The sequence below is a fragment of the Rattus norvegicus genome, chromosome 1 (genome assembly GCF_036323735.1).
Source record: "Rattus norvegicus strain BN/NHsdMcwi chromosome 1, GRCr8, whole genome shotgun sequence".
Lineage (NCBI taxonomy): Eukaryota > Metazoa > Chordata > Mammalia > Rodentia > Muridae > Rattus > Rattus norvegicus.
The window spans coordinates 244,581,027-244,608,779 of record NC_086019.1 but is presented as its reverse complement, the minus strand read 5'-3'; the positions used below and the strand labels follow the sequence as shown (position 1 = coordinate 244,608,779).

The 27,753-nt window shown below is 43.6% G+C and overlaps 2 protein-coding genes and 1 long non-coding RNA gene across 6 annotated transcripts in view; 1 reads left to right on the top strand and 2 right to left on the bottom strand.

Moving 5' to 3' along the window:
* Positions 1 to 247: 247 nt before the first annotated feature.
* Positions 248 to 5,835, bottom strand: Hhex (hematopoietically expressed homeobox). The gene is made up of 4 exons (NM_024385.2): positions 5,461 to 5,835; positions 3,332 to 3,510; positions 3,090 to 3,140; positions 248 to 1,244 (listed from the first exon to the last, which is right to left on the bottom strand). The coding sequence occupies exons 1-4, from the start codon at positions 5,822 to 5,824 to the stop codon at positions 1,023 to 1,025; spliced, it is 816 nt and encodes a 271-aa protein (NP_077361.1). The 5' UTR covers positions 5,825 to 5,835; the 3' UTR covers positions 248 to 1,022.
* Positions 5,836 to 5,914: 79 nt separating this feature from the next.
* Positions 5,915 to 18,154, top strand: LOC134483991 (uncharacterized). Its single transcript, XR_010061247.1, has 2 exons — positions 5,915 to 6,155; positions 10,153 to 18,154. It is a non-coding gene; the product is annotated as an uncharacterized LOC134483991 (long non-coding RNA).
* Positions 18,155 to 19,529: 1,375 nt separating this feature from the next.
* Kif11 (kinesin family member 11) overlaps positions 19,530 to 27,753 on the bottom strand; it is a 94,335-nt gene continuing 86,111 nt past the window's right edge. For all 4 annotated transcript variants that reach the window (XM_063275808.1, XM_063275788.1, XM_063275836.1 and 1 more), the window contains 4 exons: positions 26,511 to 26,733; positions 24,423 to 24,571; positions 23,447 to 23,563; positions 19,530 to 21,032 (listed from right to left, as the gene is read on the bottom strand). In XM_063275808.1, the coding sequence (XP_063131878.1) occupies positions 20,898 to 21,032; positions 23,447 to 23,563; positions 24,423 to 24,571; positions 26,511 to 26,733 (624 nt within the window). In that variant the 3' untranslated portion in view covers positions 19,530 to 20,897. The remainder of the gene's footprint in view (positions 21,033 to 23,446; positions 23,564 to 24,422; positions 24,572 to 26,510; positions 26,734 to 27,753) is intronic.

Genomic DNA, 27,753 nt, shown 5'->3' with positions numbered 1-27,753 from the left:
CACACACACAGACACACACACACACACAGACACACACACACACAGACACACACACACACACGCCAGCGAAGAAGGATCAAATTTATATTCTAGGAGGCAGGCACCCCACCTCTTGTAAGGTCCTAATCCCCCATTCTGTATGGCGAGCACACATTCACACGCACCAAGGTTCTTCAGGTGTCAGGTTTAGGTATTTTTAACCAAAGAATGAGAATTCCAACAGGGTCATTCATCTGATGACGAATGTATATGAAAGTTAATTCATTAAATTAAAAAAAAAATCAAACATTTTTGCAGGGTTTTTTTTACAACGAATAATTCTATACACATGCTATAGACACGGTTTCTATAAAACACACTATCTACAATCTACTTACATTTAATTGTCCTGCTATTTCTAGTTCATGTGAGATCAGTCACAAGTGAGTCAGTTTCCCTGCCTGTAGAGACTGCGTCATCCCTTAATACCAGGGTCAGAGGCACTGGCCGAGCAAAACAAGATTGTAAGAATCTTATCAACTATCTTGCTTATGAGAACAGACACCAGGGGCCAAGTGCTCTGAACCGGCTTTGGAGTTAAGGCAGCAATGTAAGGTGTCACGTAAAAACCAAGTGTGCTCTTTGAAAGCATTCCATGGATCCCCAAATGCTGGCCCCCTTTCTAAGTGCACCTCTGAAGTCGAGGGAACAGCTACACATTTGGGAAAAGTCATTCGAGAACAGCCGCCCAAAACCTTTAAAGTTATAGTTTAAGCTTCAGGCAAAAGTTCAAATTACTTCTCACAAATAGAAAGAATTCACTTTTTAAAAACGAAGTCACATTTAGCCACTTTATCAAAACAACTTAACACCGGTACGGAAAACGTACGCTAAACCAAAAGTATGGTTTCAATGCACGCCGTGCCAAATATTTTCAAAACGCTAGAAGAATGGTACTTCTTTCTCTCAGAATTTCCCAGTTTGTCTGTAGCAGAACGGTATTCTAAAGTCCAGTCTCTGAACATGGTCACGGCCGATGACTGTCATCCAGCATTAAAATAGCCTTTATCACCCTCGATGTCCACTTCCTGGTCGGAATCCTCTGAGATCTCTGATTCAGGGTCTTCCGGAGAGGCTGGGGAGGGTGAACACTGAGAACTGTCCAAAGAGGCACCTTTATTCTGTTCACTGGGCAAGTCTTGGCCCTGGTCACAGGAAGTGTCCAAACTGTCCAACTCATCCTTTTTATTGCTTTGAGGATTCTCCTGGATGATGAGGATGGAGATGCAGATGGTGAGAGCCCAGACAGAACCATCGAAGCTGAGTTTTTAATTCAGCCTTTAGCATGCCTACAAAGTTTAGCTCACTAGCAACTATTTTTGTTAAAACCTTTTTACCGAAGAACCTACACTTGCGATTTGTTTCCCCACTTGAAAGAAAAGGGAAGAAGAAGAAGTCACACCAGAGAAAGATTATACACTTATCACAGACCAAGGAGTTCAAGATTTACAGGAGTTTAGGAAAGAGAGAAAAAAAAGAAAAACAAAAACAAAAACAAAAACAAAAAAAATGAAACAACCAACCAAACCAAAAAACCCTCAGTTCCATTGAGACAGTGGTTCTTGTTCTTTAACTATCGGCCCCAACAGGGTCTTTCTAGCATTTAAAAGAACGATCATTAGTGGGAAGTAACTAATCCCCTAAAAAAGAAGAGGAGGAGGAAAAAGAGGAATAGAAGGAGGAGGAGGAAAAGGAGGAGGAGGAGGAGGAAAAAGACAAGGAGAAGAGGAACAACATAGACTACATTAAAAGTCTGAAAAATTATTAGATTGAATCCCTTTCCATTTGTTTTCTTTAGTAAATTTACCAGAACATACATACAAAATAAATATGTACCAAATTACAAGATTGCGGTCACAAAAAAAAAAAAAAATCACAGAACCAAACTAATACTGATAAAAGAGTTTGCAATTTGCTTAAAATCTAGGCAAGATTTCCTGGAAGGAATGTTTTTCCATATTACACAGAAAGCACTATTTTAAAAGTCCTTGGGAAACTACTTCAAGCCAAGTCCAGCCAGTGGCTTTTAAGGCATGTAGATGTCTGATCTGGATGTAAGTATTACACAGAAACCCTATCATTCTCTAGTCACCAAGTTTGCAAAAGATGTACAAGGTTAGAGAGAGGGAATCCTCAAATATTTAAGAACAGTGAAGCTACAGGAAGCTATTTTGTTGTTTCAAAATGTTCTTTTGGGACAGCATTTTTTTTTTTAAGAAAAATTTAAAAGTAGGAGCAATAGTTTACAATTCACATTAAAACCTCCCCATTACCAAGTTATTTTGTTTCAAAGTATTCTGTTATTTAAAGCACTGCCAGGTGAACCATTCAGCAGTTGTCAGGTGACTCTGGAAATGTCCAGACTGGGACAGCAAGAGCAAATCTTTAGCTCTAAGTCAATAGGGCTGCTCTGGAGGGGGACTTGGCCTTTCCTCTCTATTCCCTATTTCTTAACAAGGTCATCGAAAGATTATCAGGAAGTTTAAGTTACTTTCCAATCGGGTGAGGGCATTTCTTCCTGCGTTTCATATTCGTTTTTTTAAGAGCTGGCCCAGGATGGGTAATAACTTTGAAAACTCTTTTGATATTTAAGTCTTCTTTCTTAAAAAGTGCAAACAGGGCTTAACAGTGTTTGTGTCTTTATATTTACCCTTGAGTCCTGCCTGGTTTTATTATGGGTGTGTAAATAAAAGAAACAATTTTCTCCCAAAGATAACTACTTAAGTCATTTACTGTCAATTACTTTATCTTTCCTGCGTTAATGAGATAAACAACATATGGGGTTTATAAAACAATTAGCCGGGCGGTTTGCTGGCCGGTGTGTGAAACCCTGGCATAATGGATATAGGAACTGCATTAGGTGCTTTTAGCATTAGTGACACCTGAGCGACTCATCCTGGATTTCAGCAGGAGTATTTGCTTTTTTAATCAAGGTGAAGAGGTTAAATAGTCTCTCAAATGACTTTTGCATACAACCCGTAACAGGCCTCCGCATTTAGATAACACCGACACAAACATTTATTTCCATAGAAACAGAGCCACGTCCATACCTGCTTCAGTCGTCTCCATTTAGCTCTGCGATTCTGAAACCAGGTTTTGACCTACAGAAAAGAAAGCAGATTTGCAAGAAAGTCCCAAATCCTGAGGGACCTAGGAAGAAGGGACCTGGGCTATGGGGCCGTGCAGCTGGGTTGTGGTATACTGCGGCGCCCACAGCGCAATGACTTTAATGACTTTCTCGCTAGCTGGTGTGTTTGGGGGTGGGGAGTGAGGGTGTGGGGGAGCGTCTGACCTGTCTCTCGCTGAGCTGCAACATCTTGGCCAGACGCTTTCTCTCAGGTGGGGAGAGGTATTTCTGAGTCTCGAACTTCTTCTCCAGCTCGATGGTCTGGTCGTTGGAAAACCTCACTTGACCGCCTTTCCTTTTGTGCAGAGGTCGCTGTAGGAAGGGGTTCCAGAGCAAGGGCTTGCCTGTGGGCCAGAAAAGCTGTGGTGAACCAAGGCCCTAGGTCCCTCTGTACGGTTCCCCGACCTACATGGTCCCCAGTGACACAATGGGGAGGCAAGAAAGCGGACATTAAAATACGGATCCTTTCCACACTACTCTCCACCAATGCGCACAGTCAGCTAAACTCTTCTGCCTCACAGATCACCTCTGGATACTCAAGACACGCACTAGCCGCCCAACACACCTGTGGCTAAATGCAAACAAATCTTTTCAACCCCCAAAGAACCCCTGCCGGGCTTAAACCTTATCTTATTTAACCGAACGGACTCTTCTGTATGCACTAACATTTGCAAAAGACGCACTGTGTGCATTTAGGAGAGGAGCAGGGTTGTTACACTTCCCAGGGCCTGGCTGCACAGAAGCGCTCGGAGGGCGCCGGTGTTAGGCCTCGAGTGGGGCCTCCGATGTGGCTCGAGCGCGCCCCGGCCTCCTCTGATTTCACACTCAGCCTGCGGGGGCGGCCAGTTAAAGCCACCCCATGGGCTATGGCAACATTTCCGTCAATGTGTTTCCTGTTGGTCTGTCTCAAAAAAAAAAAAAAAAAAAAGCTTTGCTTCCTTCTGCTCAGGCCTAGCAGAAACCCAAGGAAACCAGGGCGAGCTACGTGAAACCGTTTGCCCGGGACCGGTCCTGCCCCAGAGGGTACAGAGTTGGGGGTGGTCACACACACTCTACATGCTGACATTTTTAAATACAAAATTTACGTACAAAAACAAACAAACAAAAATACCCACACCCCAAATCCCTGTAGCGGTGAGAAGAGAGGAGCGCTGGAGGCTGCTCTTAATAATGCGGACACTAAAATGCCAATTCATTAAAATATTAATTGTCTCGGAGTCCCCGGTTAAGCTGCCAAACTGTTGAGTTTAAACTTTAGCGAGCCCGGTTCTTATTCACTCTAGAGCCCGCTCGCTGGCTACGAGGGACTGAGGCCCTGAACCCAGTCACCGTTGCTTATCTATTTTTTAGGAATATTGTGGGGACAAGCCTCAAAAATCCCATGTAGTCAATGTGTAGAGTCCTATCTGTTTGGGATCTGCACCTTCCTACTCCAGAGTGATGATGGTACGTTTGTCTGTCCGTCCGTCCGTCTCTCTGTCCGCAGGCCTACACCTAAACATTTTGAAAGCTGGCATTGTTTTTTCGAGATTTTGCTTGCGTCAGGCTTCAGACTTGGTGCAAAACAGCCTCCAAAGATGGGGGGCGGGGGGAGCCAGAGAGGAAGCAACTGGTTATTTTAGCTGCCATATAGTCACATCCCACACAGAGGAAATGAACAATATCTGAAAAACGGATCCTGGCTATCAGACGTCGAGTGTTTCCTGAATTTGTCTGTATTGAGGATGTCGATAAAATAATCAGCAGCGTGCACTACTCCGGGGGAAGGGTCTGCTTCATGCAGCCAGGAAAACACTTAACAGCTTCAGAAACCAGATTTACTCCTATCGAGAACTCAAGATTTCCTGTATGAACGGAAAGGGTCAGGCTCCTTCACTGCACAAGCTTGTTGAACCAAGCCCAGCCCAGGAACCGCCCGGGCCGGCAGCTCTCCCTGCCCTGCAGGGGCCAGGCTCCGGGCGTCCCGACGTCCTCTTCCCAGTGCTGCTCCCTAAGGGAACCCCTCCCGGGGCCCACACGAGTGGCCAGGGCCGCCCTCCACCACTTTCCCGAGAGCCCCAGGTCTCTCCCGACTACGCTTGCCCCGATGTCTGCAAGGTGCAAGAAAAGCAATCTGAGTCGCCGAGCGGTCCCAGCACCGGCTGCGCGCCACCGGGGCCCCGCGCCTTCTGTCCCCGCGCGCGCCCGCCAGAGCGCTCACCGCAACTTTCGACTGCGCCTCCCGTCCGCCCCCGTCGCCTCCCGCCGGGAGCGCCTTCCTCACGGACGCCCTCGCTCAACCCCGGCCGCCTTACCCAGGGGGTCGTGGCGGAGTAGGGCGTGCGTGTAGTCGTTCACCGTCCGCGGGAACGGGTACAGAGGGCCTCCGAAGCCACCGGGGCCATAGGCAGCGGCCAGCGCGGCGGCGGGGTGATGCGAGAAGGCGGGGTGGACCGGCGTGGGCTCGTACACCGGGGTCCGGTAGGAGGACACGAGGCTGGTGAAGGAGGAGTTGGGGGACGGCAGCGTGGGAGTGGGCGTGGGAGCGGCGGGCCCGCGACCCAGGATGTCGTCGATGTAGAAAGGCGTCGGGTGAGCGGGCTGCAGCAGCGGCGTGGGCGCGTACAGCGGGACTCCGACGGCGGGCGCAGCCGCGGGCCCCGGGTGCGGGAACTGCATGGCTGCTCCGCAGCCCCTCGGAGAGAGCTGCCCGCCCGCGCGGCCGCGCTACATTTATTTGCGCTCTGCGCTCCCGGCGATAGGCTCTGGCCGCCGCGGGGTGGGGCCGCACTCGGTCCCTTCCTGCCGCCAGGCCCTGCGGCCAATGGCGCGGGCCTCGGACTCGCCTCCGCCCCCGCCCTGACCCGCCCCCGCCGGCCCAGCTCCCGCCCCCGAGACGCACGGGCCGCGGAGCTCTAGGGACCCTCCGCCCCGGGGCTCCTCCGCCGCCCGCGCTCCCAGAGGCTCCAGGCACCTAGTGTGCGACTGCGACCGTCGAAGAGAACACATGGTATGCACTGGAGGCGCGGATCCCAGCGGGATGGCGCCACTGCCGACACTCGGGAGGCCTCTGGCACCTGGAGAAGCGATGGGACTTTGCGGATCAGGGAGCCGCGGGCAGGACGGCACCTTCGGGCGCCTGGGACATCTCCCAGGAGGCTGCGCTTGGGGTAACGGTGGCACTGTCTCGAACGGGGGGGCCTCCGCAGCTCGGAGCTCCAAGGAGAAGACCCTAGCCGCTGTCTGCGTCCCAGACGGGTACTGACAGCGAGACTGCAGGTGCTCCAGACTCTATTTGGGGACCCCCCTAACTCGACCACCTCCCTAGATGCTAACAGAATCTGCTCCAGACCGGTTTTAAGACAGCGTCTGGTGCAGGACCGAGGCTATGCAGTGTTCTTCGATCCAATGGGGTGTGGGAGGCTCCTGGACCTCTGTCCCCCGGCCCTGAAGGACGCAGCTGCACGCAGCCGGGCTCTGAGGTTTTACACGTGTTTTCTATTCAAAGCCGTGGCTCGCTGCTCAGTGTGTCCTCGACTCTGCGGCTTGCTCGCCTCTGGGCCAAAGGGGCATTTTCTTGATTGACGCCCTCCTGTGGTGACCACACCTCGAGTTGGGCAGTTTCAGCTAAGGTCTTCTATTAATAGAAAAACTCTGACATTTTTGTTTTTTCAATTGAGATATTAAGTTTTATCTTTTGGAATTATATCTTCATCTGCAATGGGACTGAAGGTGAAAGAGAAAACTGGTAGCCAGAGGACCAGGATTTCACTTCGCGCATTATTTACTTGAGCACCTACTGTGCGTCATTAGCAAATGAGAGAGGCGGTCTCTGCCCTAGTGGAAGCCGGAAACGAACACAGTAACCTACATACTAGGGAGAAATCATGTGTTAGGGTCGGAAACCTTAAGGAACTCCGGCCCTTCATTTCGGATAAAGGAGAGAGTCACTTTGAGAAAGGAAAAGTCTTCTCAAAGGAAATGATGTTTGAAAGATAAGTAGGTGTCAAGGAGCCTAAGATGAGGCCAAGTCAGAGGAGTGCTTGAGTGCAGTCTCAGGTCAGTTTACTGCCCTGGGCTTTCTCACCTGACCCGTTTGGGACTTGACATAAAGGTTCCTAACTGCTTGGGGATGGAGTCACGGACATCTTTCAGAATAATGACAGGCAAAAGCCACTAGCACAGACAAACCAAATGAGTGCCAAGCGTTGTTATTTGAATTAAAACCTTGGGGCCTAATAAGGATATATATCCGTGTGTCCACTCTTCTATGTGAACCATAGGAGGAAAACACGATTAATTTCACACCGCACCCGCCATGAAGAAGAGGGGGCAGGGCTGGAAAGACAGTAAACTGAATAGCTGGAGAACTAAACCTTGTGAGGTTTCTGGTGAGGGCAAAAACATCTTGCTTGAAGGGGCTCCAAGAAGTGGGCAAACTCCCGGTTATTTAAGCTTTCAAAAATACATCCTCGTTGAGGTGCTAGCTCGGTAACCTGAGCTTCGATCCACGGAAGACATGATGGAAGGGAGAAGGGATTCCACAGTACAAAATATTAGTTGGGAAGAACATGCAGGTTCCTGTCGTGCTATAGTTTTATCTGCATGGTAGCTTTCAAAGTTTCCAGTATTAAAAACTGGAAAAGAAGAAGTCCATGGCACATCATACACAGTAGCGAAGCTTAGAAAACACGAAGTAAATGGTACTATCTTGGCACTCAGTGAACTCAAGTGAAATAAAGGAGTGGTGGGTGGGAAAGCCGGAGGAATGCCAGAAAAATATAAAACATTTGAGGCCAGTGAGGTGGCTCAGCCCCTGGGAGATAGTCTCTCTAATGCTGCAAACACAAGGACTCAGGCTTCCTACTGGGGGCCTGGGGGAGGGAAAGAGACAGAGAGACTTCCACTGTAGCACCATGGCTGGAGTGCCCCCAAACACGCACCAAACACAGTAATAAATAGTTACTTTCTAAGGTAGGAAGTTTTATTGGTTCAGGAAAGACTCATTAGGCACACAGGTGTTGAGTGAAATGTTGAAGAGATGAGGATTCTGGCAAGTTCTTACAGAATTAACACAACTCATTGAGTTTGGGGCAAAAATCAGAATAAATATGAATTGTACATAGATGGGAATATTTCACTGGTACTATGTTAGGTGTAATTTTGGTCTTGGGAGATGAATATTGGAAACCCACTACTAAAATGCAAATTGAAGCATTTTAAAGGTGTGGGTTATGGTACCTGCAGCCTTCGAGTAGGTCCCTATACACGTGTACATGGTTACTCATATGTGTACAACTGTAAATACATGTATAAGTATACATGAAGAAAGGGATAAACCAAACACTACAAAATATTAGTTAGGGGAAGAACATGCAGGTCTCTGTCGTGCTATAGTTTTAACTGCATGGTAGATTTCTAAGTTTCCAGTATTAAAAACTGGAAAAGAAGAAGTCCAGTTTCGTATATTAAAATAATTAACGCGCTGGGTCAGAGATGGCTCAACAGACACAGGCGCTTGCCTCCAAGTCCAGTGAGTTTGATCGTGAGACATGGTGTCTCTCTGAGCACACGGCTCCGGCTGGGGCCCTTGCACATGCAGAACAAGCGTAATAGTGACAGGAGAGATGGCTTGGTAGGTAAGAGCTACTTGCAGAGGACCCGGGTTCTATCCCAGATGCTCTCTGCTGGCCTCTGAGGGCACTGCGTACACATAGTGCTCATAAATTCAAGCAGACACACACACACACACACACACACACACACACACACACACACAAATAAATTATTAAAAAACAGATAAGCATTGTGCTGGAGAGAAAAAACAGCTTGTTGTTTAAGAGCATATGCTGCTCTCCCAGAAGATCCGAGTTCAGTTCCCAGCTCCCACGTGCGGACGCTCACAAGTGCCTGTAACTTCAGTAATCCAACACTGTCTTCTAACCTCTGTGGACATAACCCACATGCAGGATTCACTTACATGGACTCTTTTGTTAGTTGGGTATTTATTACAGGGGGTTGATGCCAGAGCCTCACACATGCTAGACAAATGCTCTATACTTTGCCTCCCTCAATGTAATTCTACTTTATGTAGTAGCCCAGGCTGGTCTCCAACTCCAGTATGTAGCCAAGGATGACCTCGAACATCCATCCTTCTTCCTACACTTCCTAGTGTGCTGGGCTTACAGGCACATAAATGCTCCTTCTGGTTTATGTAGCACTACGAATCAAACCCAGGGCTTCATGCATATTAAGCAAAACCCAACAACAACAAAAAAACGATCAACGGAGCCACAATACCAGCCTCCCCTCTTTTGTCTTGAAGCAGGGTCTTGCTAAGTTATCCAGGGTGAACTTGAACTCGAGAACTACCTGCCTCAATGTCTCAAATAATAAGGATTACGGGTATGAGCCACCGCACCTGGTATCACTCAACTTTAAAAGCTTTTTGGGTCATTAATTATTCTTTAGGTCTCTATACAGTTTCACTAGTGCCTTGTCTTTGGAGACTGTGGTAGAGGGTTCTTTTTTTTTTTTTTTTTTTTTTTCTTTTTCTTTTTTTTCCCCGGAGCTGGGGACCGAACCCAGGGCCTTGCGCTTGCTAGGCAAGCGCTCTACCACTGAGCTAAATCCCCAACCCCAATGGTAGAGGGTTCTTAAGCCACCGGGTCTCCACAGGTGACCCCCACTGCTGACCCCCACACTTACCACTCTCATCACCTGCCCTGATGGAGAATTCAGTGTGGTTTAGGTTCCAGAAAGGCTCTGCAGACCAAGTAAATAAGGACTGTTACTATTTGAAGTTCAAATGTGTCTTCAAAGGGTGGCATTTGAATACCCAAAAATCTGGGACCTCGTTGAACTAGCAGGAAACTGTTCTTCCTCATAAAATATTTCCCCAACCTTCTGTTTGATCTTTTGTACTCTTCTTCCCCCCTTTCGGAATCACCAAATGATGACTGCGGTCACTTAGTGTCCTTACCCAAACCCCTTTATTCTCCTTCTAGGGAACGTATGGGTTTATGATCCTCGTTTATTCTGTGCTTGATGTAACTACCAAAAAAATATGGATATCTGTAAACCTTCCAAAAGTAAGTATCGAGATGCTGGGGAAATAACCACTAACGCAGGATTGGTAATTCATCGCCCATTGAGGTGCGTCCATCCTTTCTCTGCTGCAGCCACAGACCCTGGAAAGTGGGTGGAGACCTTAGAGGTATTGGTCCTGACATTCCAACTCAGCTACATAATCCTCACCAGCAAATTGAAGCACTTAATTCTGCTAAACTATATAACACTGACTTTTCAAAACCCAATAGATCCACGTCCACTTTGCTGTAGTTAAAAAAAAATTACAACCACATTTGTGAATGTCACATTTCTTGAACTACATAATTTTAATATCACTTGTGTAGGCTTTATAGTTTGTTTTATTGTTTTAAAAGTCATTTGGGGCTCTAAAAGAAGTCAGTTTTTCCAAAGTTGTCCTTATGATTTTTTTTTCACACAGTCAGAACTAATAAAACAAAACTGCTGTAGCTATTTAATTCAAAATCTCTTGGAGTTTCAATATTTTCTCTCTGCTGGATACTAAAGCCAATAAGGCTACATGAGATTTTAATTATATGCCGAATTAAACAAGACTCGCCAAAAATTTGGTGCCATTTATTTTAGTCATTGTTACTGTGCAAGAGGACGAATTTTGCAGGGGGAAAAAGTAGCTCTGGCCTCTCACTTACCAACTGAGAACTTAGGTAAACGCCTGCAACTTGTTTTTGAGAATTAAGTGTACGTAGAGTTAAATTTTCGGATTAGCTGTGCTCAAACACATCAGTGGATTCTGCTATATCGCAGCTTGGTTCTGTGTGCGTTTACGTTGAAAGGTGCATTTCCTTCAATTGTTGGAATGAGTCATTAAGTCTCTTGTAAAATTATTTTTTTTTAATTTTTTAGATCTATTTATTTATTACATACACAGTGTTCTGCATATATATATATATGACAGACGAGGGCACCAGATCTTATTACAGATGGTTGTGAGCCACCATGTGGTTGCTAGGAATTGAACTCAGGACCTCTAGAAGAGCAGTCAGTGCTCTTAACCGCTGAGCCATCTCTCCAGCCTGTAAAATTATTTTTTATCTTATTTAACAGTTGACAAGAGCTAAGAAGAGTTTTAGGGTTTTTTTTAAACTAATATATCAAATACAGATGTCTAGTCCGTGACGTGGATGGTATCAAAGCCTGAAAGAACAGAGGGGATGAACATGTGCTGCGGCAGATTCACCCAAGTTCCCTTTCCACGTTTTCTAAGCTGCCACACACACACTGCACAGCACTGCAGCACGGGTGGGTTTTACTGCCCACAGACTATGTAGTTTATAGTATTTGTACAGTGTAAAAGGTGATGGACTGGATAATAAGCTCACCGAGTTTTTTAAATGGATACAAGATCTGAGTAGGCGTTTCCCCCCCTGAAAATTAGATAAAGCTAGCCAGTAAGCGCATAAAGAGATGTCGACAGCACTAATCATCAGGGAGATAAATGCAAATCAAAACCACAGTAAGACATCACTTTGTGCAGGACAGTTATGAGATGTAAAAACACAGGTTGGTGGGGAGGTAGTGTTTGGAATCTTTATAACTGGGGGAACGGGGAGGAGCAGCAATGCAAACTGAAATGGGAAAAGAGTCTCATTCTCAGCATGGTTAAACACAGTTACTGTTACCATAATACCAGAAGAAGGTTGGTTCCAGTGGGCTACTAGAGTTCTACCCTTAGGTTTAGACTCAAGAAGTAATAATGTATGTTCACACAAAAACTTGGTTTTTAGCAATTATTCATACTTGCTAAACAATAGAAACACAATATCCAAAATGAACAATCCAATGTGGGTATATCTAAACAGTATTATCTAGCCAGGCATCGTGGGGCATGCCCAGGAAGAGATTAAACTCAGGAGGCAGAGGTAGGGGGACCTATGGTTTGAGGCCAACCTGGTCTACAGCGGGAGGTCCAAGACAGGCAGAGCTGCACAGAGAAACCATCTCTGAAAGAATCAAATGTATGTGTGTATGTGTGTATATGTTGATGCAGAATCTCCCAATCAATCCAAGATCTCCCCAATATGGCTAGTCTTGCCCTAGAGACAAGGGTCTCTCTTAGGAATTACAAATAAGCCACCATGTCCACCCAGCATTGATTGGGGCCCTGGGAACCCAAAACAGGTGCTTGCTCAGCAAATGCCTTAACCACTGAGCTATCTCCCCAGCCCAAGGGGAAACTAAGGGGTGAGTTGTACAGTATGTAAATTATCTCACTAAAGTAGTATTTCACATCTTTTAATGAGGAAAGGGTGTCATTTGGAAGCCTTACATGTGTGACCTAGAGTTTCAGCAAGCTTTACAACAGCAGAAGTGATATCGTAACAGATAATCTAAGTCTAAGGGCGAAACACCAGACTCCTAGGTGACAATCATCGAGAAGGTAGCAGAAATGACGAAGCGGGACTCTTGCTGTCTGAATCATGGGTTCTTCTAATCAGCGCACCAACCTGCCCCACTGGACTCCACCCTCAACCCCCAGAAAGATGGACTTGATTGCTAAGGAACAAAATGTCCGAAAGAAAAAAAACAGTCTAGATTCTGGTCTTTTTTTTTTCTTTTTTTTTTATTTAAGATTTCATGAAGTCATTTGGGAGACTATCGGGAATGACTGGCCCCATCCTTGGTTCAAAGGATTCTATTCTGAGAAAAGAGAAAGACAACCGATGTTGAAAGACTGTAAGGAAGTCACAGGACTCTGTATGTGTGTGAGACAGACAGATAGACACACAGAAAGAGACAGAGAGACAGAGAAATACAGAGACACAGAAAATTCAAGGAGGTGGGGGAACACTGAGGAGCTGTGAAGGGTGGGGATCTGGGAGAGCTGTGGAAGCCATCTAGAAAGCCAGGAGGCATCGGAATGCAGCAGCAGTGAGCTCACCCACTCTACCTGCTGGATCTGGAGGGACTGCACAGCCGTCAAGCAATGTTTGACTTTCCGAGATTGCATTTCTCCCAGCTATGAAATGGACCTGCCATGTGAAATTATTTCAAACTAGCTCATTAACAGATTCTGGGACTATCAGGAGAATTGGGAAAATACTACTCACATGCAGATTGGACCTAAAAGCAAAATTCTTAGCTGAAATTATAGGTCTCAGAAATGAACAGGAAACGATGGAGGAAGGACATGGACAACAGTAGGGACAACACGAGAGGGTGAAACAGGAAGTGGCATTATGAAGCCCCCAGTTTTCACCTTTTGAAATTTGAATCCAGTTGCTAAACAATCTGACATACAGTAGGAGATTAATAGATATTTTTGAATCTTTAGATGGGTAGGGGATCAGTCTAAGGTCATTGGGCTTTTGTAGCAAAGTGCCTTTACCCACCAATTCATCTTGCTGGCTCGTGAGTTTTGTTGTTTTGGGATGCTGGTGACCAGACCCACACTCCCACACTCCACCACTGAGCTACACCCAGAGCTTTCTTAGCGTCTCTAGCCTCCCATTTCCTTAAATGTAGCAGTGGGATTAGATTAATGCCTTTTTCAGGATTTGGTGTTGTTGTAAATGTAAATATTATATTCTAGTTACCCCGTATAAAAGACACACAATCCTGGTATTTTATTTACAAACTGTAAGCCTAGTTTGGGCAGGTTTGGGAGCTGTTCTAACTTATATCCCAGCCATATGTTCCTTGTTACTTGCTTGTTACACGCTCATGGTCCGCTCATGGCGGCTTCTCTCTTCTTGTCTCTTCTGTTCTCCTCTCCTGCTCTCTCTTGAGACCCCTCACTCCATCCTCAAGTCCTGCCTTTCTCACTCTACTCCCCAATCACAGGTTTTAGCCTTTTATTGATCAATTAACTTGAGGGGCAAGGTTTTAACAACAAAAGCTGGTGTGTGTGTGTGTGTGTGTGTGTGTGTGTGTGTGTAAATTTACTCCTCTTGGGTATAGAATTTAGCATTTGAATACATAGCATCAGATCAGCCCCAAATAAGTGAAGGTTAAATACATTGTTTACATGTAAATTTCTGGCATATAGTAAGCATGAAATAAATGGTTCTTGTCATGGGAATTTTACAACTTCTGCCACTGCCAGCGATACCCACTAATCCCAAATTGGTTCTCCCAATTTTTTTAGGCCAAAGAGGCATCGGATCCTCTGGAACTGGAGTTATAGTTGTGAGCTGCCATGAGGGTGCTGGGAATTGAACCCAGGTCCTCTGCAAGAGCAACAAGTGCTCTTAACCACTAAGCCATCTCTCCAGGCTGTTTTGTTTTTCAGACAGATTCTCACTATGTAGCCCTGGCTGGCTTGGCTTCAAACTCAAAGAGATCCATTTGTCTCTACCTCCCAAGTGCTATGATTAAAGGCATGCACTACTATGCTCAATACAATATCTAGTATATATTTTAATATTTATTTATATGTATGTTTTGAAGGCATGTATGTCTACATACCATGTATGTGCACTGCCTGTGGAGGCCAGAAGAGGGCAGCATATTCCCTGGAGCTGGACTTACAGGTGTTTGTGAGCCACTATGTGGATGCTGGGATTTCTGGAAGAGACAGGTTTTCTCTGTGTAGCCCTGGATGTCTTGGAACTTGCTCTGTAGACCAGGCTGGCTTTGAACTCAGAGACCTTCTTGCTTTGCCTCCCACTTGCACTGCTGCCTGCCAGCTCCTAATTTTATTTTATTTTTTTAAAAAACATTTATTATGTATAAGTACATTGTCGCTGTCTTCAGACATACCAGAAGAGGGCATCAGATCCCATTACAGATGGTTGTGAGCCACCATGTGGTCACTGGGAATTGAACTCAGGACCTGTGGAAGAACAGTCAGTGCTCCTAACCGCTGAGCCATCTCCCCAGCCCACCTAGTTTTATTTTTTAAGTTATATGTTTTGTGCAAAAAATATGAGATAGCCTCATTATTGGTCTTCATAGGAATTCAAGGAAAGATTGTTAGCACTTATCAGCACATATAGTACTGGCACTGATTTTTTTTTTAAATCAGTTACTAAAGAGGAAGCTTATGGGGACTGGAGGGATGGGTCAGAGGTTAGGAGCACTGGCTGCTTTTGCTGAGGGCCTGAGTTTGATTCCCAGCACCCACACAGTGGCTCACAAACCCCAGTTCCAGGGACCGAACATTGTCTTCTAACTTCTGAGGACACTACATGAACATGTTGCACAGGCGCATGGGCAGGCAAACCACACATATTTTTGTTGTTGTTATTGTTTTGCTTTTTGTTTTTTAAATTCTGATTTATGGAATCACCTAACCTGTGATTCAATGAGGAAGTAATAGTATTTTTTTTAAAGATTTACTTATTTTTATTTATATGAACACACTGTCACTGTCTTCAGACACACTAGAAGAGGGTATCAGATCCCATTACAGGTGGTTGTGAGCCACCATGTGGTTGCTGAGATTTGAACTCAGGACGTCTGGAAGAGCAGTCAGTGCTCTTAACTGCTGAGCCCTCTCTCCAGCCTCAATGAGAAATTAAAGAGAAAGTGTCTGAGATGTGGCCCACCACTGATGTGCCAGCAAAACCAATCCTCTTGCCTCAGGCTGGGGACGTAGCTCAGTAGAGTGCTTGCCTAGCATGTATGGAGTCCTGGTTCAATCCCCAAATGAACTTGGCATTGTGGCACTGGCCTGTAATCCCAGCATTTATGAGGTAAAGGCAAGAGGATTAAAAATTCAAGGTAGGGGAGGGAAAAAAAATTCAAGGTAATCCTTGTCCACAGAGAAACCAGCCTGGGCTACATGAAACCGTCTCAAACAACCACTAGCCTCTTGGCTGGTTTTCCAAGCCAAGGCATTAGTAGTAAGACTTTAAACTCCCTTCCAAGCAAAAGATTCCGAGTAAGATTAGATTAGATCTAACAGGTTTTCAAATCTTATCTTTTTGGATCTTTTCATTGAGAAATCTACCTGGAAGGCAGGACAAAAGTTGGCAATACTTTGAACTGGTAAGAATCCAGGAGATACGATCAATGGAAGATTGAAAGTGAAGGAATCTGGAAGGTGAGCTCATTAGAATACCCAGGGTGTGGCCAGCAAGTGAATGACCTTGGTTAGATTACTAGGACTGTCACCACAGAGAGAACAATTCATGAGAAGTTGTCCTCCAACCTCTACCCACTTCACAGTATGTGCAGCGCGCGCGCACGCACACACACACACACACACACACACACACACACACACACACACACACACCATGGCTCAGCAGTTAAAAACACTTGTTTTCCTAGATTAATAGCAATGTATTAATAGCCTACAAAACCTTGGTCTTGCAGTGGTTTTGCCTTATGAGTTTATCTTGTCTGGAGTTCAATAAACTTATTAGTTGTACAGATTGAGAAGTTTTAACACATCTGAAGTGTTTTGAGTATTTTTGCTTAAATGTACCCCTCGCTGCTGTCCTGGGGCTAGCTTTGCAAATATCTGAATGTTTGATGATTATATTGGATAACCTGGGAGAATACTCTGAGCTTCACCCATCATCCCACTCCTTGCTCCCACTGAGCAGCAGAACCAAGTGCTTTTCAGCTCCTTTCATAGTGGTTTCACCTATACGCATTTATATATTCTCACCTATGTATTCTCAACTTCGGGAGTTTCCTGTATTCCTTTGGCTCTTTGAGAATAACTAAGTTAGTTTTCAATTTTTGTCTAGTACTAAACTCCAGGCTGTCTTGAGCTTGGGACATTCCAGAATAGGATAACGATAACCAATATAATGTACTATGCAGCACACGTAGTAACACCCACCTGTGATCCTAGTAATTGGGAAGTAGAGGCAGGATGACAAGACGTTGAAGCTTACCTTTGGCTGTGTGGTAAGTTCGAAGCCCGACTGGGATATATGAGACTGTCTCTTTGAGGGTGGGAGCAGTTCAGTGGGTAAGGGCACTTGCTACCCATCAGTACAAACCTAAGGACCCACTCAATCCTGGGAACCCACATAAAGTTGGAAGGAGGGAACAGGCCACAGGAAGTGGTCCCCTGACCTCCCATGTGCATCCTATGGGCACATGTTCCCACTTCACACACAAGTTCAGAATAAGTATATTACAGAATTTTTTTCAAAAAACAACAAATGAACAAAACCTACACAGTATCTCAAGCTTAAAATTCCAACATTGTTACCGTGAGTGAGAAATGTCTGGGGATAGGCATGCCGAACCTGGAACCTGGCTTAAACACTGCAGTATGTATGTCCATGAGCCCCAAGCATTACTAGTTTGCTTTTTGCTTAAAATTGTGACAACACCTTTAGGAAAAGCTTCCTCAGTTTCTGCGTCTTTCTCCTGTGAATGGATGGTACTTATTTCTTCCCACCTTTCAGGCTGCTTTTTACGTTTTCAAGCTGAATGGTTTGAATATCCTAATGTACCAACCAGAAACCGAATTCTCCACTCAGGCTTTGTGTCCGTTACTCACGGAGGCTGCGGGGACAGTGACTTCTAAACTGTCTCAACACAGGTTTCTAGAAGGAGCTGCAGTGCTGAGTCAGCTTAGGAACACTTGCTACTACTCTTACGAGAGAACCTGAGTTCAGGTCCCAGGATGTTGGCCTCACAACCACAGCTCCAAGGACAGAATTCCAGGGATAAATCTCCAGCTCTGGGCTGGAGAGATTATGGCTCAGTGGTTAAGAGCACTGACTGCTCTTCCAGAGGTCCTGAGTTCAATTCCCAGCAACCACATGGTGGCTCACAACCCTCTGTGATGGGATCCGATGCCTTCTTCTGGTGTGTCTGAAGACAGCTACAGCTATAGTGTACTCATATGTATAAAATAAGTAACTATAACACTTCCTGGTGTCTGAGGACACCTGCAGGAAAAAGCACATTGTCCAAGCATATACACATAAAAGAAAATCTTTAATGAAGTTTCCTTGAAGACCAGACATCTAAATGTTAAAATCAAGAAAATCCCATTTTGGCAGAGTGGCTGTGCTGGGTCACTTTCAATGACTCCTTGAGCTATTTAACACCCTCATCTCCACTTTTTCCACCCAAGCCTACAGACCAGCCAGCAGCCAGAAGCCGTCGTCTAGCAGCCTGTGTGTGCCACTCATTTTGGGCATGTTCCTAACTTTCTGAATCTTCCCCATGGCTGGCCCTCAGGCTAGATAGCATCTTTCTCTACCTAACTGCTCCAGGTGGCTGTTCATCCGTGTGGTACCTTGTGAGAACTGTTTCCCACTTTCCACTTTTGAGTTAATCCAACAGCATCTGTCTGTCCTTCAGGTTACTTCAGGCAAGTTTTTGAGAATGAAGCTTCTCTACTCCTTAGGAACTGAAATCACCAGGACCCCATTTTCTTTCATGTTTGTGTTGGCCAGTCAGTTCTAGGGACCCACTAAGGCCCTGTTTAGCTTTCGTGTGGGTGCTAGGGATCCAGACTCAAACCCTCATGCTGTACTATGGCCATGTTACCAGTAGAGCCATCAGCTTTCGCCTTATGACTGCAACCTCACACCTGTTGTAGATGCTTCAAGATAGGGAATGGGAAGAGGCCAAGTAAACTATTGCTTTGGTTTGTCCTTCTGATTCAGCACATGCTTGGTGACTAAACTTTTGACTGTTTCCAGAGTTCAGACAAACGGGCAACATGCTAAATCTTTCATTTGATTTTTCTAAGTCCTTGAAATTATTCACTAAGGTTTTCGTTATTTTGACAGGTTGTTATTTTCACTGCTTGTTTTTGACAGGTTTCTATTATGTAGCCCAGGCTAGTCTTAAACTTATGATCTTCCTGCCTCAGCCTACTAGGTTCCACAATTATGAATCTTTGCCACTATGCCAGGCAACACTCCCATTCTTGCTGATATCATGCTTGGTTGATTGCCTGATACTGCACATGAAGATTTGTAGGCTAAGTTATAGCTCTGGGTATTACTTTTGCTATTTAGTAGCTCGTCAGGCAGCCGCAGTGCCATTCGCAAAGAACAATGACTGAGGCAGGATGACATATGATGTACTTCAGGTTGTGCAGGGTGGGTCTTCTCCCCATTTGCATATGCACTGGAAGCCTGCTGTCTTCCTTGGTAGGACCTATGTAGAAGCCTGTTTTAGGAGTTTCGCCACTATAAACACCACTGCTAAAAAAGAAATTATGAGCAAACAAGTAAAGGAAACAAATTTCAGGACTGGAGAGATGGCTCGGGGGGAGATTAAGAGCTCAGTTGCACACATGGTGGCCCACAATGGTCCTAACTTCAGTTTCAGGGGAACGTATGCCCTCTTTGGCCTCCAAGCACACCAAGCACGGAAAGTAGTGCACAAATATACAGGCAGGCAGAACAAAAATTAAAATAATTTAATTAAAAAAATTTAAAAACAATTACCAATTACTGATTAGAGATTTACCAAAAGCATATTAGAGAATACCCACAGATTAGGTTGACATCTGTTTGCAGGGAAATTTATCCATTATTTTTATTAAAATAACATTTCTATTTCTACAGTGAGCTGGAGAAATGGCACAAGAAAATCAATTTCTTAAAGTAGCATCTTTTCTAATTTTCTATTAACGGTTCGTTCGTGGTTACAAAGTCATCTCTCTAGAGCCAGGCATAGTGATGATGCCTGGAACCCAGGCCTTGGAAGGATGACAAAGGACTGTCCTACTGCACAGTAAGTCTGCACAGTAAGCCTGAGCTACATAGTGAGACAGTGACAAAAATATAGCCACATCACTCTGAACCATATACACTGAACCTGATGTGACCCATTTACTCTCTGCTTACATGTCTTTTAGGTAGGTGCTCTGGTTCATCTTGAGATGGACCAACTTCCAGAAATAGAGTTGTCAGATAGAAAGAGTAAGGGTTAATATTTCAACAGAAAGAATGTATATATACATTTTTATTATATACAAAGAATAAAGTTTTAAAAGATAAACAAAACAGAAGTTATAGTCATAATTGGTAGTCTGAAAAAAGTCTTGTTATTTCTAAGAGATACAGGCCTTAGCTTGTGGCCTCAAAGAATGAGTTAGAGCTCTAGACAGGTCTCCTGCAGCAGCAGCTGACAGTGCAGGGAGGCTGGTGCCAGGTGTCAGACCTCAGGAAGGCATGAGATGCATGCATATGAGGGGAGAACAAACGAAGAGCACAGAAGGAAGGGACTTCCAGGGTCAGTTTATTTTTGACAATGATTGTAGAGGTAATCAGTGAAACATAAGATTTCTAGGTAAAACCCTGGACTTCTCATAATAAGGAAACCTTTCTGTGGGCCTACAAAGGGTTAAGTGACAGGAAAAGGGAGAAGTGAGCTGAAGACAAATAGAAAAGGCTGGTCAGAGGTAGGGAAACACACACTGAACTCAGCCTTAGCCGGACTGCAAAGGAGATAGTATTCGCCAATACAAGTCTAAGCCTGGAATAACCATTTCCATATATTTGGTATTTAATTATATACAAGAAAAATACTTACTTGTTACAGAAGAGCTTCTTCATATAAAAAGCTAGAAACACACATACATATTCAGTGTAAATCCCAAATGGAACCCAACTTACTACATACTTGAACTACAGGGATTATAAAGAAGGACGTTCAATTCAACTACATTTACTGTGGGGCCCTCATATAGTCTGTCCCACTGTCATCTGTACATAGCTTCAGACTGGAGTTTCAGGCTGTATTCTGAAGGCAACCCCTAACCCTCAGATCAGCAGAGGTTGATGGAGGCGCGCAGCGGCAGTCTGCTCTTGGAGATGGAGTGCTCCGAGGCCTCCTCCACTTTACCCTTCTCCACGGGGTTAAGGCCTCTGTTTTCTTTGTCTTTTCCATGTGGCTTTTTATGCTGTGGGTTTAAAGGGGGAAATGAAGTCACGGTAATGGAACACTTACTAGACATTGTAACATTTTATTGTCAGAGTTCTATGCATTACAGGCATTACAGTTTAAATTAGAAAATCACAAAACACAAAGGTTCAACATAAATTTGAGCCACCCTTAAAAAAAAGTAAGGCCTTCTTTATTTTACCAGTAATGAAAGCAGAAAGCAGCTTTTCTTTTTTGTTTGTTTGGTTTTTGTTTGGAGACAGGGTTTCTCTATGTGCAGTAGCTCTAGCTGGCCTTGAAACTCACTCTGTAGACCAGGCTGGCCTGAAACTCACAGAGATACGCCAGCCTCTGCCTCCCGAGTACTGGGATTAAAGGCATGTACTACCACCACCTGGCAAGAAATATTACTTTTTTGCATTATTTCTAAAACATAATTAAAAATTTCCCTTCTCAACAGCATGTGACTCTGCCCCCTAGTGGTCACAGGCCAATGTCCTGAGCCATTTAGGTGGCCATGGAGAAAGTGATGGACCTGCAAGGAAGCTGACCACAGTAAGTTAGCCAGATTAAATGTCAGCAGTGCTGCTTAGAGAAGGAAGAGCTGTCACCACCAAGAAAGACTTACCTTCTACTGAAATGTGTTTCACACTCTACATCTCTCAGTTGAAGACTAGCCTGGTCTACAGAGCAAGTTCCAGGACAGCCAGAGCTACACAAAATCCTGCCTCAAAAAACCAAAAGAAAAAAGAAGGAAAAGCCTCCCCCTTGGGGAAGAAAATCCTGCATACTGAATTATCAATGCTGGGACAACTAGCAAACCAACTCTAAAGTTTAGACTCTAGAGATCTAACTCAGTCACTCAACACGAATAAGGAAGGCCCTGAACTCTAACCCCAGCACCAAAAGCAGGAAAGCCACAAACAATAATAAAGAATTGGGCCACCAGTGTGAGTGACAGTGATGGTGAAGAATGACTGGCTGTGCCAGGCCAATAACAAGTAAAGGGTTAAAAGAATATGGGGGTGAAACTGCCCTGAGGCACATAAAGGATCCAAGGAGATCTGTAAAAATGTAGCAGTTTAAACCTGGGATGAAGAGAGAACATTTACACCTCCAGAAAAGGACCCAAGAAAGTCTATTAAAAATAGATACATAATACATACATAAACACACATGTAAGTATGCATGCATATATATATAAGACATGTAAATATATGTGCATAAAATATATATACACACACATATCAGCATCCCAACTGTAAAAGCATACATTATGTATCTTGCATAGAAAATCTTTACTTTAATCTAGGCTCTTATCTTCAAAATATAGGGAACGCTTTTGTTTTGAGATAGGGTTCACTGTGCGGCCCTGGCTGGCCTGGAATCACTCTGAAGACAGACTGGCCTTGAACTTACAGAGAACAAACTGTTTCTGCTTCTACAGGGCTATGATCACAGGTCTGAGATGCCTCCTTTGGCACCAGGCACTTTTGAATGGGCTGTTCCTAACTATGTTAAAAGGGAATGATGTCACATCTGCAATACCTAAGGCAGGAGGATTGCCAAATTCTAGGCTAGCCTGTTCTACTGAGTGTGACTGCTTAAAAGGATAACCAAGGGGGTTGGGGATTTAGCTCAGTGGTAGAGTGCTTGCCTAGCAAACGCAAGGCCCTGGGTTCGGTCCCCAGCTTCAAAAAAAAGAAAAAGGAAAAAAAAAAAAAAAAAAAAAAAGGATAACCAAGGTAGTGGGCATAGAATCTGTCAGATCATTTAAGTGTACAGCATCAGAGCAGCAGGAAGCTTGGGAAACTCAGGGGAGTAATGAATGAGGAGAGCCACAGGGTGGGCAGGGTAAATCACTAATACAATTTATAGTCTCAGTGTGTGACGGACAGAGACGCACACCAGGACCCACTTGGTAAAGTACAAATAAAAGAAATATAAGAGGCAGAAATGAGACAAAAATTACTAAAGATTACTTTCTTTTTTTTTTTTTTTTTTGGTTCTTTTTTTTTCAGAGCTGGGGACCGAACCCAAGGCCTTGTGCTTCCTAGGTAAGCACTCTACCACTGAGCTAAATCCCCAGCCTAAAGATTACTTTCTATACTTATAGATGACATCAAAATTTACCTTTATGTATTCTATAGACGATTCCTTCAATCACAGTATGTACACAATTTAAAGAAAAATTAACAAGTCATTAGAAAAGAATGACTTATTTTATTGTTGTTCTACACCAAGAAATTGTGTTTTCTTACTGCTTTATTTTTGAAAGACAGGTCTTGCTTTGTTAGCCTAAGCTAGCTCCTGCCTCAGCTTCACAAGTGTGGGGATTTCTGGTGTATATCATCATGCCTGGCTACTGGCTAGGTTAGGCACGGTCCCTTTATACTAAATAGTAAAATCTGAGTGGAAAACATTATCAAGTACCTGAAAAAATGGAACACCTCCACTGGAAGAGCAATCCGCACTGGTATGTACACACGGCTCTTGACTTACGAGTTCTTCAGTACTCTGCTCCAGAACCTCCCTGTCCTCCTCCATGTCCTAAAATAAGAAGGCGATGAGTGGCTGGATCATCACACAGGGCAGGACCTGGTGGGGCACGCTTGCCAACCCTAGCTCTCTGGAGGTACAGGCAGAGGCATTACATGAAAGTTAAACTTTGATAATTATTAGAAAAATTACAAACTATAATGAATGTACTGGCTCGTACTTGTTCTCAAATTTCTTAGCTTTTCTATACTATTACCTTTTCTATTGCTATTAACTACAGAGCACAAATTGAAGGCCTGACTGCCTCCCTTCTAACTGCAGGTTCATCTCTGTAATCTGAGACAAAAGAATTCTTAGCTTGATCATTTTAAAGATGTGGCAGCCATCCCACCGGGTTATTGAAAGGGTTAAGTTCACATACATGAAAAAACCTGGAACAATGTCTGGTATGCAATCACAGCTTAAATACTGGCTTTTTCTTATTACTATTTACTAGTCCAATTAATTCAAAATTAATCAGATTAAAAGAAAGTCAGCAACTCTCACAGAAAGCAGCTTGGGACTGAAGAGTAGAAAGTAATATTCATGCCATGCAATTGACCACATCAAGAGTTCACAGGGGTGAACATTTGTTGTTCAAATGTAAGGATCAGATTTTGGATCCCTAGCACCTACCTAAATATCTTGTGGCAGCCCACCCGTAACCCAGCACTTGGGAGAGCTGGTAACTGGCAGCTCTGGATTCAAGTGAGAGACTCTACTTCAGTGTACACAGTGAAGAGCAATTAAAAAGGCACCCACTCACACGCACACATACTAAATGCACACTCCCATGCACACATGTGCCCCCATACATGCAATAATAAGTAACAGTGTGTGGAAAAGCGCTAAACTTACGTATTACATTTACCTGACTGGTCTCTTTGCTGCTTTCTGAGCAATTTAGCATCATCAGTGGCTTGGGCTGTTTCTTTTGCAGCTGATCAAGGAGTTGCTCCCGTGGTTCAGTTCTCACAAGTGTTGATGGATATAAATAATTTTTCCTCTCTGGTGTCATACCTTTATAGCAGACATTAGAAAAGAAGGGAGAAATTAAGTATGAAATAGGTTTTAATATTATGTTAAAATGAATACTTTCAAGTAATTTGTCTTCCAAAACCAAACAGTGATTTTCATATAGCTTTTTTACCTGCCAAGCACATACCGGTTGAAGCTAGGAATATTTTGTTATGTAGTAATGGATCTTTAATAGGTCTTAAAATTCTCAAAAGTTATCCTACCTCCAAAATGTGAAGTTTTCTTTTCTAAGAAAGTATACAAAAGATGTATTAGGCTTATGAAAGACTTTGGGTATTCTGAGAAATGGAATTAAAAGTTGTACCAGCTTTGAAAGGAGTTGTCATGTCATTATAAATTTGGTGCAGTGCCTGGCTCTCATGCAGTTCTTTTTTTTTAACTTTTCACATAGCATTTCATTTTCATTGATAGCTAATGATAAATCTGAAAGACTGAAGAAACTAAATAAATCAATATTCTTTAGTACAAACTCTTTACAATTACTTCTTTAAAAGGAAGCTTTGAGATGTAATTTATATGCCACAAAAATCATTCAAACAGTGTATGATTCAATGACTTTATAATGATTTTACAAGGCAATGAGGGATCAGTTATTAATATGTGTAACAGCTTAGCGATCATGGTAATTTATCCATCTTTGCCATTTCTGATCTCTAAAACTGGTGATTTTTAAATGATGCCAGTCATTTAAATAAGAGGGGGCGTGGAAAAAACTGTACAATGCAGTGAACTTTACTTTGCATTAAACAAGAATTAGCTTTTATGGGCTAGAGAGATGGCTCAGCAGTTAAGAGCACTGGCTGCTCTTCCAGAGGTCCTAAGTTGAATTCCCAGCCACCATATGGTAGCTCACAACCATCTATAATGGGATCTGATGTCCTCCTCTGGTGTGTTGAAGACAGCTACAGTGTACTCATCATTCATATATATATTCATATATATATATTCATATATATTGTAATACACACACAAAATAAATAAAATCTTAAGAAAAAAAGAATTAGCTTTAATACTCATCTAGTACTTTTGGTATTAAAACATCCTTTTAAACACACTGCTGACTAGTCAGTCAACTTTGTTTTTAACGCTTTTTAGTTTCAGTTTGGCTCTTTGAGACAGGAGCTCTTATAGCCCAGGAGAGCATCAAGTTTACTCTGCAGCTAAAGATGACCTTGAGCTCCTGATCACCCTACCTACTCCTCTGAGTATTGGTACAAAGTGTTGCCACCACACCCCACACCCAAGATTTTATTTTTTCTCTTTCATCAGAGTCTTGCTTTGTAGCCCAGGATAGTCTACAAGTGACAATTTTCTTTTCTCAGCCTCCTGAGGGAAATGTATTAGAAAACGTCATAAACATTCAAATGTCTAACTTGTTTATATGCGTGCTTTTAAGCTATACCAGGCTTTAAAAATGTCTATTCTTAACAAAGCCAGTTGTCTGTTTATGAACTATTATTCTATTGTGCCCAAATTTCTAAAAAATATACCAGGAGGACAGCTAAGACTGGATTAGAATTATTTTGGTATTCTAAATTTTCCTATTTAAATGTTATTACAGAGAGATGGTAAATTTCTGCGGGCAAAGGCAGGCTCAGTTTCAAAGAGTATTTAACACTGTATACAGTTAAATTCAATTTCAAAACTTCAACAAATTTGTTTGCAGGCATACATGCATATAAATAAATCTTAACGTAAAGTGAAAAAAATTAATGGGAAAAAAACCCATTGGGGATTGGAGAGGAGGATACATTACTCTTCCAGAGGACCACAGTTCAGTTCCCAGCATTCACACTCATTCCTACCTCAACTTCCAGCTCCAGAGGGATCCCTTCACCTGGCCTCGAAAGGTACTGCATGTAAGTGCACATATCTACCCACGCATGAGTAAAATAAACTTTAAAAAGTAAAAATAGCATACCTGTTGGGATATCTAGTTTCAGATCCTGTTGCAGAAAGCAATTAAGCTTTGTTAAACCAGTTTTTATAGTTTTATCAAGCTCTAGGCTTCCAGCTTTAAATTTTTCTTCATCAGAAGTTATCTGAACAACAAAGGAGCTGTGCTGGCTCTCAATAGCTGCTCTGTGTCCTCTTATTTTTTCAGTGATCTCTGAACTTGAAGCTTCACAACATCCATTTACAAACTGTAAAGGACAAAACAAGCTTTCATTACAAAATTTGTAAGCACTTTTAGCACACATACCATGTTTTACTACCTCAAAACTTCCCAGAATACAAGTTTTAAAAACTTAGCAAGTTTTAAAAACAAAGCAACTAGCTCCTATATTCACTGCACAGTATAGGTGCGGGACCTGAAGCACTCTGACCTGCTAAGCCATCTCTGGCTACCCATCCTTAACATCACTCCAATAACAGATGTAAGGAAAGGCTAACTTAAAAATCAGACAGACAGCCTGGCAGTGGTGGCACACACCTTTAACCCCAGCACTTAGGAAGCAAAAGCAGACTGATCTCATTGAGTTCAAGGACAACCTGACCTATGGCTGACCTAGTTCCAGGACAGCCATATATGCACACACACACATACACAAACTCTCTGTTTCTGAAAGATAGATGGGCAGGCAGACAGACAGACTCCAGACTGAAGACTGTCTTTATTAAAAGTATTTTTTTTGCTCTGTAACTTATTCTTTGATTTTCGTTTGTTTGTTTGTTTGTTTAACGTGAAAACCTTTGCTTTTTTAAGAAACCAGGTTTTAAGATGTGCAAGAGGGCATACACGTTTAATCACAGCACAGGGAAGAAGAGGCAGGGGGATGATTTTAAAGCTACCATAGGAAAGGTAATGGGTCCAAAGCCAGGAGAAGAGGGGAGGGGAAAGGGAAAGAGGGGAGAGGAGCTGGGGAGAGACTATGGACACAAGAAACTAAGCCTTTTCCCACGTCTCAAGTTCTGGATTTGGTCAAATATATCTTTATGCCAAGCTTTTGTTTGTTTATATTATTTATGAGACAGAGTCTTAAGACTATATGGCACTAACTGGACTCATCAAACTCTGAATCTCCCTGGCCTCTGCCTCCCAAGTGTGTGTGCCCCTCTGTCCAGCTTCTATGCCTCAGTTTGATTTCTGAAACCTATATAAAAGTGCAAGTTTTACAATGGCATACAAGTCCACACATTATGCACACAAACACAATAATAAT